Genomic DNA, 12026 nt, shown 5'->3' on the forward strand with positions numbered 1-12026 from the left:
TCAGTTGTCGATTGAATGGCTGGGAGGCCCCAATGGAGAAAGCTTACACATTAAGGAAACTATGCTTTAAAGGAAGACATGGTTATGTGCTTACCCCCAAAATTTTAAAAAAATTATTCCATTTACCTGAAAGTTTCCATAAACATAAAATGGGGCATATCTGGTTTTAATTTCCCTGTGATTTTCTTTCACAGGGAAAGGGCTACCCTCTGATAGAACACCTTTTGTCTTTTCTTAGGGCTGGGCAACCTTCTTTCTTCAGTCTGTTTGTCAAAGGTGGGGCTCCAGTAACACCTTCCCCATCATGACAATAAAAAGTATCTCCAGGTGTTGCCCAGTGTTCGAAGGGTTGGGGTTACAGTCACTCCAGTTGAGAACTCTTGCTCAGATAATGTGTAATAAATGCTTGCTCAAGAGCCAGGCTGAGTGTTGGAGGTTTTCCCCATCTCACCCAGCATTGCTGATGGCCACAAGAATGATATGGTGGCGATCTGGCCCCAGGACACTCTTCCTGACACACCACTGGCTTTAGGCCTGGGAGCTCTTATCTTTCCTGGAAGGTTGTGAACAGAGCCTGAGCTCTTTGTCCTCAGAGGCAGACACACCTTTGAGATAAACCACTTTAATTACAGAACCAGCACAGGGGACATCCTCAGCTGTGTAGAACATTTTTTTCCAGATGACATTTTCCCTGCGGACTTCCTTTTGGTAGGAAACAGCAGCTTGACCTTCGCAGGCACCCTGGTTTTAGACTAAGAACATAGGCGCTGCTGTGTGATCTTTCATTCCTTCCCCCTTTCTCCCCAGAAAGGACCTAAGTGTGAAATACCCTGAAGACCTTCCCATCACCCTTCCCAACCTGCTGCGGTTCATCCTGCATCACTCACACCCGGCTTCGGCCCCCGGGAACCTGGCTGGCCCTCCCACCGCAGAGTGTCTTCAGAGCGAGGCGGCCCTGCAGCAGGGGCACATTGCCCACCTGGAGAGAGAGGTCCGGACGCTGCGGGCGGAGATCGGCGCCCTGCAGCGGGCGCAGGCGCAGGTGGAGGCCCGGCTCGCGGGCGCCCGCAGGGACGAGCACCGGCTGCTGCGGCAGCAGCACACGCTGGAGCGGCAGCACGGCCTGCTGCGGCTGCACAGCGAGCAGCTGCGGGCGCTGTACGAGCAGAAGACCCGGGAGCTCGACGGCGTGGCGCGCAGGCTCCAGGAGCTGGCCGACGCCTCGGAGACCCTCCTCACGGAGAACACGTGGCTCAGGATCCTGGTGGCCGCCATGGAGCGCAAGCTGGAGGGCAGGGACGGGGCGGACGACCGCGTGCCGCCGAGCAGGGCGCGCTCAGAGCACCCCGAGCCCCCGGGCGCCCCCCGGCTGCCCACCAGCGCCCCCCCGCCTGCCAACGTCAGCTCCACGCTGGCCTCCGAGAGGAGCCCCGAGAACCGGACAGACTGACTTTGGAAAATGACATGAAGAAATCAAAGGAGAAAACTGTACATTGGGAATATATTTATGCAAATTTTATTGAAATTTATTGTAAATAAAGATTTTCTCAGTGGTCTAGAAAATCAACTTGAATGTCATTCAGCTTTTATTGAACAGGGGTGACATCCCCTCCACTTATTGCACAAACTTGGTAGCTTTGAGACAAAAACAGTAGCACAGTCCATGTGAAGATTCGTCAGAAAAGTTAGTCCCTGTTTCAGTGGCTCAGTGTCGGAGTTCCCTCCCCATCCCCCTCCTGTTGCTCTGCCATGACACGCAGGATGAAAGGCTAACGTCCTGACTGACAAGTCAGGAAACTTGGATGCAACAGTTGGGCTATTCAGAAAGAATTCAATGAGAGGTCATAACTTAACTGAGCCATTGGAGTGGTGGCTCTGGTGTCTATGCTAAAAAAGTAGCTATTGACAAAGAAGAACAGTGAGAGCTATTGTGTGGCTGGTCACCAGTCCTATGGGTCCTTCCACTTCCCCCGGAGACCCCGCTCGTGCCCCACTGTGCCCGACCCGGCACTGACACCATGCTGATACGCCTGGTGCAAGAGGCATAGACGTCAAGGGATAAGGACCCTCCAAGAGTGAAACTAAGGAGAAAGTGATGCTTCATCTTCTCAAAACTGAAACGCACGGGCATGGTAAGAAGCTCGGGGCAAACCGGACAGTCAGGTGGTGGTCGTTTTCAGGGTCAGGCTCAGGGACTGAAAAGGCAAGTGCTTCGGTTACTTGGGGGAAGGACAGACAGCCTCAGGTGCTGACCGCCAGCTGCAGAAAGTAGAGGTAGAAAGCCCGAAGCTCCGAAACGCGAGGGTAATGGATCAGACACCCCCACACCTGCCCCAGTTTTATGTCCTCCATTAGAAAGCACACCTCCCTCACCTTCCAACTGACCCCTTTAGAACCTCTGACACCCCCCTCCAGCCCACACCCTGTGAGCTGCCTCTGCTGGTCTCCAGTCTGACACTTGGCTATCCCCAGGTGGGGACCAAAAGCAGCATCTCCCCTGCTCTAAAGCCCGGCCACCTTCTAAGGATCCCTCAGTAGCCTCCTGTGCTGTCTCAATCCTGCCTTCAGCTCAGATTGTCTTTTAACTAGCTACCCCTCCCCTCCCTGCTAGCTATCATTTAAGGTTGGACCCTTAATTGAGGGGTACACTGCTAAAAGAAGTGTTCCCTAAGCTCTCTCCTAGGGGTTCTAGAAAGTTGGATTAGTTCCCTTTTTTAGGGGAGATCTGGCTGGGGCCAGAGGAGCTGCCTTCAGCATGCCCAGGAGGCCAGAGCTCTGCGGGGGAGCTCTGACGGGGCGGGGGCAGCCTGGGGTTAGCCAGGTGCTCCCCACCTCTGCTGCCGCGGGAGGCTCAAGTGCTGGGGGCCAGTGCTCTGCAGCTCCACCAGGGCTGGCCTCGTTTATCCCGAGGATGCGGACACAAGTCACCATCTAATAATCGTTTAGGATTGTTTACAGTGGTGTAATTAAAAACCCGAGTTCACTGAAGTCCACACAAGGGACACCGTGGAGGGGTGGGGGGTGTCGATGGCCATCCAGCTCCTCATCTTTGCAAAAACCAAGTCCTGAACCTTAAGCCCCTTCTCCCCGGACCCGCCCGCTTAAGTACAAGCTGCTTGGGGCTCCTGCTTCCTCAGGCACCCAAGAAACGACACTGGGCACTCTCAGAGCAAGGTCAGGGGACCCCCTTGTCGGTGGCCCTCTGAGGACAGTGAAATCGAGCAGGTGTGTGGGAATCTGAGCGGAAAGGAAGCAGATCTGTGAAAAGGGCAGGAGGGGGAAAGGAGGGCAACTAAGCCCCGCCCCCCTCCAGTGCAGAAAACATTAAATACAACAAACCAAAACCGCCATTGTCTCCCCTTCCTGGGCCACTAGGGTTTCGGATACCAGGTGAAGGCGGCAGCTCTGGTGTTTTCTAGCGAAGCCAGCGCTCTTTAAAGCCGGGTGGGGGGCGGGGCGCCCAGCATGCTCAAGACCACGGCGGGGGGGCGGGGGGGGGGTGTGTGTCCAGAAACTGCTCTGCCACTGGGACGCCTGGCAGCCTCGGGACTCGTGCCCTGACTCGTCCTTCACCGGCTCCCAAGCAGCCGCAGCAGCTTCCTTGCAATCGCTCCACCAGCAACAGGGAACAGACATTTAACGACCTCATCTACCAGGAGCTAGCGGGGCGGGGCACGGGGGCGGGTCGCGCCGCCGCTCCCATTCATCGCTCATAAAGCAAACCACCAAGGCACCCCGGAGGGTCGGCTGCGAGGCTTAACACCGACATGTCACGTCCTCTGCGCACACACACGTGTATCAGAGGCCCCTGCCAAGTGCCATGTGGGCCTCACACATCTAAAGTCACCCTTCCCCACTGCCTTGACTCAGCTTAGCCTTAGTTCGGACAGTCCCATGTGCTCTATGCGCGATATTTTTAAAAATCAGCAAAAGAGGCTTAAGCGCGTGCTTCTGGGGCCTATTTACAGTTCACAGGCTTGTGAGCTCACGCCTTACAGTAGTAGTAGCTCCGTCAAAAACAGGCTCAGCTAAACATTCAAGTAACAAAAGCGCTGCGGGGCCAAGAGCCCCGGCTAGGTCAGGTCTGCCCACTGCCTGCAATGGGCAGTCCCACCAGGACGCCGAGGGGTTGCCCAGGGCCAGCGAGCCCCAGAGCCGGACCGCTGGGGCCCCGGGAGTCAGTGCATGCGATGATGAAGCCTGGCGAGGCCATGCCAGCAAGTATCAACCCTTCCTCTTAGGCGGAGGCATGTCTGTGGTTTCGCCCCTCCCACGCCTCTCCCGGCTGGCTACACACGGGCCCAGGAGCCTCCGCATCCCGGCTCAGCCGTGGACTTCAGGGCCGTTGGGGGTCAGCTTGGCCTTCCTCTCCACGCACGGTCCCTTGGCCGAATACTGCACCAGCAGGAAGGGCTCCTTGGTCTCGCCATCCCCTACGATGCTCTCCTCGTCCTCCGACTGGCTGATGCGCTGGAGTCGCAGGTAGCACCAGCAGCCCAAGATCAAGGCCCCCAGGGCCGCGATGGCGATGAGGATGACGATCACCGTGACCACTCCCGTGGTGGGGCTGTGGTCCATAATAGACATGGTCAGTGCTTGTGGGGGCAGGGGCTGGCTCCGCAGGAAGGTCTCGCGTGGGGACGGCTTAGCAAGGCTGGACCCGAGAGCCCTGAAAGACAAAGCAAGACGATGGGACACTCTGCTGGGGACCCTGATGGTTCACAGGCTCTCGCTGGGTCTTCCACTGGGTCTATTTTTAATCAGTTCCTAAGCCTGACGGGGCCCGCCCTCATCCTAGTGAAAAACAGGCCGGTTGGCGTTTGCTGGTTTTTTTGGCTCATGATGCCACCGGCGTTGTTTGCTCACCCCAGCTGCTTCCATTTAATACCTTCAGTGCCTCTGCTACCAGCCAGCCAGTCCCTCAAGCAGGGAACCTGAGAGGCAGGAGAGGCGGCACCCGAGACCTGTGACCCCACCATGGTGGAGGCTGAAAGAGCGTCTGTTCCAGGTGACTGACTGTTCTAGAAACCCAGCACCACTGGGTGTTTAGCAAGTGCTCACAGATCAAAGGAGCCAGTGCTTTGAGACGGCCAGAGACGAGGGATTCGAAAGCAGGGAAGTGACATCAGCCCCGACCGGGGAAGCATACAGCTCAGCAAGCCTTCCGGTACACCTGTGAGAGGGTGCAGCCGGTGACAGCCTTTGCTCCCAAAGGAGCTGTCGCCGCCCTGGCTCAGGAATACTTTTGAGGAGGGCACAAGGGAAGCGGGACAAACTGGCCTCTGCCCTCACCGGGCTCAGCGTCTAGTGCAAGAGCCAGACAGGTCAATATGCCACACACCTGTCACTACAAATGCAGGAAAGGCACGCTGGGAACATAGGGGTCCAGGTGCCACCAGGCTAAACTGGGCAGGGCAGGCGACAGACACCTGGGAGGTGATGCTGGGACATGCGGGAAGGTCAACTCTTGGAGAAAAGCGTTCCTGGCAGTGGGACACCATCTGCTAAGGCTCTGAAGGCAGGGAGGTTCGCTAGCAAGCGTGAGGAGCTGAGGGGGTTTGATCCCTGGACCGGGAAGATTCCACATGCAGCCAGTGGAGATCAGCTGGCTTGGGTGGGGGAGAGGAGGGGGGAGACAAGGACAGCCCCCTGAGGTTGGAGGTAGTGGCTCCCCTGGGTCCCAGACCCAGCCCTTTTTAACGTCTGACCACACATGGAGCAAATAATAGTAACAGCCAGGTGGTCATCAGAGTGCAGGAGAGCCCAGGGCGCCTTGGGCACAGGGCCGGCACAGAGTCGGTGCTCAGCTGTCTGAAGCTGCTGTTTTTGGAGAAGACTGACATCAGTGTAGGTAAACAGCGCTGGAAGGGGAAGGTGTCCCCTCCAAACAGGATGGAGTGCCGCCCTTGAGCAATGACAGCCTTAATTAGCAATGATTCTCCTCCACACCAAGGAGTTCCCCCCAACCCCACCCCAGGACCATGTTCTGGGCAGCAAAGTCAATGTCCCTGAGTCTGTCCAGGGACCAGGCCCCGAGAAAATTCCTGCCCTGCTCCTACCCCTACACTGGCAGAGGGGTCTGGGGCTGGAGGGGGCGACACACCTGGAGTCTGTGCCCTTCTTACCACCTCCAGGGCCAGGCTGCTGTCATCCCTCTCAACGGGCTCCCTGGTCCACCTGGACCACTGCAGCCAGTGCCCCGTCACTCAGCAGAAAGGCCCCAGGTCCTCACAGTGACCTTCAGGATCCGATACGAAGCAGCCCCAGCCCCTGCTCATCTCCCACTGACCCCACCTCCCTTCTACCTCCAGGCCTTTGCCCAGCTGGGTCCCTCTGCCCAAATGCTCTGCTCCCCTGGCTCAGTGGTTCTCACGTGCCCCCCAGGGGACATCTGGCAATGTCTGGAGACATTTTGGGTTATAACTGGTATGGGGGGGGTTGCTATTGGTACGTAGTGGGTAGAGACCAGGTGTGCTGCTAAACCTCCCCCACTGCTGGGGATGGCTCCCCAAACAAAGGTCCCAAACAAACATCATGTGGAGGCTGAGAATGCTGCCCTGGTTAGGTCCAGCCCAGGCAGGGAGCCTTCCTGACCCCTCAGTCCAGGAAGCCCCCTTGGTCCTGCGGCTTGCACTCCCTCCCTCCCTCCCTTCAGGGCACCCATCTCAGTCTGCCGCCCTGGCTTCAGTGTCAGCACCAGGCTGGCATTACTTGCTCCAGGGGTGGCCCTACACACTTCTGTGCCACCATCAGGACTGCCATCAGCTTCCACAGCTCTGCTCAGCCCGTTCTCCTCTCAGGCCTCCAGGTAGGACAGGTGACCCCTCCCCCCACCCCACCCCCACTAGAGCCTGCTGGCAGCACCAGGAAAACCCGTCCCAGCCTCCATGCTCTCTTCCCACTTGGGAGCACATGGAGCTGCCAGTCCCTCTCCACCCGCCCTCCTGGGTGTCCAGCGCCTGCTGGGGTGCCTGCCCCCACCTTGGGTTCTTGGACCGGAAGGGAAGTCAGTATCAATTCGGAAGGGGAAGTGTGTGTGCTTGGAGACTGGGGGGTAGGGAGCGGGTTCGGGGACAGGAAGTCAGAAATCAAACAGTGGCAGCAAGAACTTGGGGATGGGGCCCCCCGGGGGCCAAACCAGCTGGGGGAGAACCAGCGGTCCCAGGACGGATGAAGAAATGGACGCAGAGGCAGCCCCAGCTCCAAGGGACCCTCCGAGAGGGGCGGTGACCTCTAAACCCTGTCTGCTCCCCCCACCACCGGCCCAGCACCCCAGGCCAGGAGGAGGGGGCGGAGCCAGGTCTGGGCATCTCCCTCGAGGGAGCAGAGAGCCCGGTGACCAGGCCACAGTCACACCTGGCCGCAGTTCCCACCCCCACCCCCAAAGTGTGTGTTTATTACTTCACTCCCTCCGCAAGTACTTCCTGAGAACCCATCTTTTACAAAATTTGGTCACGTCATCTCCTGCTCAGAACCCTCCCCGGTACTGGCAGAGAATCCGAATTCCCCTGCCTCCCCAGCTTCTTCACACCCTCCTGCCTCCCACCTCCCTCCCCAAGGCCTCTGCACTTTCTGTTCCTTCTGCCTGCGGTGTTCTTCCCTGCATGTCCCATGACTGGCTGTTTCCCATCAGAGGGAACTTTCTCAGAAGATGCCTCTCAGGGGGGTGGCCTCCCCAGACCTCCCAGGCTCCAGACGCTCCCCACCCCCAGCACAGACCACTGGCCCCGATCTTGTCTTACTTCCTCTTATTTCCCGGTGCTCTTTGCCACCTGACATTCTCTTGGGTCAGGAAAGGTGCTTTCCTGGCTGCCTACTCCTTCCCACAGTGGACCCTGGGCCTGGAGGAGGGTGCCATTCATCCTGCCCATTGCTGGAGCCCCAGCCCTGTTACCAGCACACAGCAGGTGCTCAATACTTGTCTGCTGGCCCACCACTCCAAGTTCCGGGGGGAGCAGCAGTCCTAGGCAGCTGGCCTAGGCAGCCCCTACCCCTGAACACCCCAGAATCTCAAAGCTACCACGGAGGAAGGACAGGCTGCAGCCTGAGCGTGGAGGTGGGAGTCACGTGTGCAAGTGGGTCCCAGGCAGGCCTGACCTGAGCCCCTAGGGGCAGCTGTCCCCACAGGGGCCGTGGGGAAGGGAAGATGTCACCGAGATGCAGATCCCAGAGCAACCTGAAGCCGGCTGTTTCCCCCCACAACCCTCACGGCCTGGGCTGGACCCTACCGATGGCTCCATCTCTTCCGGGCTTCCCTCCTGCTAAGCTAAGCTGTCTCCTCCAAGTTAGTTGACCCCTCACCTTGAGCTAGGAAAGGACACGGGGCAGGACAGGGAGGATAAACGCCCAGGCTGGGTAAATGCCCAGAATGGTACATGGGAAACCCGGACCCCTTCAGAACACTCATCCAAGTGGTTAACACTTTATTCCACACCACTGTCTGATCCTCCTAACAAGCTGGCAGCTAGCGCTGCTTAGGGTTCCTATCTGAGTTTCCCAGGTGGGGACACTAAGGTGTGGGGAGCTTGAGCGGATTATCCAAGAGTGAACCTGGGCAGAAACATGGGGGATGGGACCCGAAAGTGGGGCCCAGCAGAACAAAGGGCAGAGGCTTCCAAGTGCAGGGGGCGAGGGGCAGGCCAGCCCTGGAGCCAGCGCACAGCTGAGGCATTCTAGGGGTGGGCCGCAGGCCATGCTCCCCCCAACCTCCACAGCAGCTCCTTGCCAGCTCCCTTAGTCAGGAGGGAGGCTGGCGCTGGAAGCCCAAGGCCATTTGGATCCCCAAACACACAGTGCCAATCCTCCGCCCTCCCTCCGCCCTCCCGCTCCGCGTCCCTGGGATCTCACTCACTGCTCCTGGAAAAACAAGATGTAAATGCCCAATGCCTGGAGACACCACCCCTCTGAGCTTGCCACCCCGGCCCCCCATCGTCCCTGCCTCGGCCACCAGTAAGCCAGGCATCTCCCACTATCCTGCTGTCCTCAGAGGCCCACCCGCTTAGGTCTTCCTCAATCTAAGGTTGGCTGTGTCACCTCTGCCTCTTCAGGGGACCCCAAAATGAAGCCTTAACCCCACTCTGCAGGTCCCTTCACACACCCCAGGCCCAGTGGAGCCTCAACCTCCAACAACAGCGGATTCAATTCGAGTCCCCTTCTTCATCCCATTCCACCCCTCCACTCAATATCATGAGTTACTGTGACTCAGCCAAGCAAACTGCCCCTAACGGCCTCAGTTTCTCCGCCTGCAAAATGGGAACGAGACCCTGGCCTCACCAGCCAGGCTGTGGGGAGGCTGAGAAGTGATCAGAAATGTGACAAAAGGACTATGGAACCACCAGGTTTGTAGTCGCCAGGCCCCACACCTTCCTGGGTGTCACAGGGAGGACAGCGAGACCCCAGGGTGGCCCCTCACAGCACCCCCTCTCCAAAGGACCTGCTCCCAGGAGGGTACAAAACCGGGTCCAGGCCCAGTGCCATAAATAGCACCTTCCTCAGGGGACGTGCTGCCACCTTCTTCTCGCTTAACTGGGCACATCACGAGTGTCATCCGGCCCAGCTGGACACCAGTTAGCTACTACCCCCGCCCTGCAGCCGCTACCTTTTGGGACGGTCCTGCTTACAGGGGGCCAACCACCTCCACACAGTTAAGCCATGCCCCTTCTCCCAGCAGAGCCATCTGTCAGGTGTCCCAACAAACCCCGCTTGGTCTCTTCGGGGGACCCCGAAACTGGGGTCATTTCCTGCCCAGTTTCTGATGAGGAACACAGGGCTGTTGGGGAGGGTGGGGCCCGTCAAGGGGGCAAGTGCTCTGTGCCAGGCCTGGGCCGGAGTCCGGACCCAAGGGAGCATCACATAGGCCACTGCCCTCGACGAGCTGCCCTCGACGAATCAGGGCGAGGACAGTGGCGATGCGGATGAGAGATTAACTGGGCTGTGCCCAGCTCTGCGTCCAGTGTCACCTCACCTTCCACCACCCACCCATCACACCACGGTCCTCCCGAAGAGGAAATTCGCACCAGAACCCTCTAGGTTCCCCTGTGCAGAAGAGGAAGCTGGCGCAGGCAGAACCCCAGGGACTGCCCCAAGGTCAGTCTCAGTCTCCTATGCCCGCGCCCTGCGAATCAGCCACTGGTCATTCTCACAGGCTGCCCCAGGGTAGGCCCACTTGCCGGACAACTTTGGTAATAACAGTAGATGCCTGACAGAAGTTGGCAGTGATTACTCCGTGCCTGACACTGGGCTAAACACTTCACACAGATCATCACCTCTCAGCCTCTGTGGCTCAGAGAAGTTAATTGTCCAAGGTCACACAGCTGGAAAGTAACTGCGCAGGGATTCAAACCCACGCAGCCCCGGATCCAGAATCTGGGGTTTCAACTCTGACACTCAAATGGCATATTATTTGACCCCCACCTCCCCCGCTCCCATGCCTGAGGGGCCAAGGGGTACAAGTGAAGCCCAGTCCGCCCCCATCAGAGCAGTCTGGGTGACTGGGGCCAAGAGCTCTATACTGGGGACACGGGGATGACAAGCGCCCGGGCAGCTCCCGCGTGCCAAGCGCGGGCGACGTGCAGGCGCGATGCCAGGCGCGCTCCACGCACCCTCTCATTTAACCCTGCCAGGCAACTCCGTCGTCTCCCCGCCTCTACCAAAGAGCTAAGAAGAGGCTGGAGAGAGGAAGGGACGCGGCCCGGGGTGGGGGGACAGCTGGAGGGGGAACGCCAGCTGGAGAGGCAATTCCAGTTGGCTTGACTGGGGGAGGAAGCTTGGGGGGGCGCGACCACGAGACCCAGTCATGCCCACGCCGCGTAGTCACCGCCGACGGAACCGGGCACCAAACCTCGCAGCCAGTCCTCAGTTTCCCCACCTGCGAAGCGGGCGCCAGACGTCGCCAGGACCTCCTCTCCTACCCCCCGGATTCCTCCTAACCACCCCGAAGGCTGCCAGGATCCCCGCCTCCTGTTAATTTTTGAAAATCTCTAAGTGTCCCGAGGAGCCCCGCGGCCGGCCTGGGGCGCCGAACTGCGGGCCGCGGTGAGGGGCACGCACTGCGTTGGTGGGGGGGGGTACAGTCGCTCCCTGCAAAGCAGCCGCCGCCGCCGCCGCCCCCCGCCGCCTCCTTTGTCCCGATCTCTCCGCAGCGCAGCGGACAAAGAACCCCCGCCCGCGGGCGCGGCCCCCCGGAACAGACCCTCCCCCCGAAGCCGCGCCCCCAGCCCAGGTGGCCCCTCCCCCGCCGCAGCGACCCCCAGCCCGCCACCGAGCCTCCCAGCGCGCGCCCCAACCCCAAGCGGGGCCGCCCCTTCCCCTTCTGCAGGGCCCCGCCGGGCCCAAGCACCCGGCACCCGCACCCCCCGCGACCCTTCCCGGCTCCGCTCACCATGGCGCCGTCCGCAGCCCGGCCCGATCGCCCCGCAGTAGCCCCGGGGGCCCGGCTCCACCCGCCCGCCAGCCCGGTCCGGCCGCCGCGCACCGTCCGGACGCAGGAGCCCCGCTCTGCGGCGGGCGGGGCGTCTCCGGCTCCGCCCCCGGACGGGGGCGGGTCCCTCCCTGAATAGCCAATGGGAACACGCGCTTGGACGACTGGGCGGGGCGGGCCGGGGCGGGGTCACGTGCGCGCGAGGCGGGCCGCCCAGGCGGGGCGGGGGCTGCGCGCAGCTGGCAGGACTGGGGGTGGGGGGCGGGGGCCGGGGGGCGGGCTCGGCCTCGGCCTCGGCGCACGGCGATTGGGCGCGGGTGGGTGCGGGGCCCCCGTGCCCGGAACCCCCGCCTCCAGCCCCTAGAGGCTTCCCTTACTCCCGCCAGCAAACAGAGGGGAGAACTGAGGCGCATAGCAGGTAAGAGTGTGGCAAGCTGCCCGGGCAGGACAAAAGACAGGCAGGACCCCTGAGTTACATGTCCTCCCTTGGAGCGGGAGCTGGTCATTCACTCGTTTATTAATTAGTTCATTACTGATCATTCATTCGACGTTTGTGGAACACCAGCCATGTACTCTGGGTGTACCAGTGGTCGCCGGAATAACCACG

The 12026-nt window shown here is 60.1% G+C and overlaps 2 protein-coding genes across 6 annotated transcripts in view; one reads left to right on the forward strand and one right to left on the reverse strand.

Moving 5' to 3' along the window:
- TXNDC11 (thioredoxin domain containing 11) overlaps nt 1-1567 on the forward strand; it is a 59693-nt gene extending 58126 nt beyond the window's left edge. For all 4 annotated transcript variants that reach the window (XM_043456691.1, XM_043456689.1, XM_043456690.1 and 1 more), the window contains one exon: nt 808-1567. In XM_043456691.1, the coding sequence (XP_043312626.1) occupies nt 808-1450 (643 nt within the window). In that variant the 3' untranslated portion in view covers nt 1451-1567. The remainder of the gene's footprint in view (nt 1-807) is intronic.
- SNN (stannin) lies at nt 1501-11514 on the reverse strand. 2 transcript variants are annotated; one of them, XM_043456693.1, is made up of 2 exons: nt 11381-11514; nt 1501-4669 (listed from the first exon to the last, which is right to left on the reverse strand). In XM_043456693.1, the coding sequence occupies exon 2, from the start codon at nt 4585-4587 to the stop codon at nt 4324-4326; it is 264 nt and encodes an 87-aa protein (XP_043312628.1). In that variant the 5' UTR covers nt 4588-4669; nt 11381-11514; the 3' UTR covers nt 1501-4323. The 2 variants fall into 2 exon arrangements, with proteins under 2 accessions (XP_043312628.1, XP_043312629.1); XM_043456694.1 differs by lacking the exon at nt 11381-11514 and adding an exon at nt 10868-11129.
- Between the last annotated feature and the right edge of the window lie 512 nt (nt 11515-12026).

Source organism: Cervus canadensis, chromosome 32 (genome assembly GCF_019320065.1).
Source record: "Cervus canadensis isolate Bull #8, Minnesota chromosome 32, ASM1932006v1, whole genome shotgun sequence".
In the NCBI taxonomy this organism is placed as follows: domain Eukaryota; kingdom Metazoa; phylum Chordata; class Mammalia; order Artiodactyla; family Cervidae; genus Cervus; species Cervus canadensis.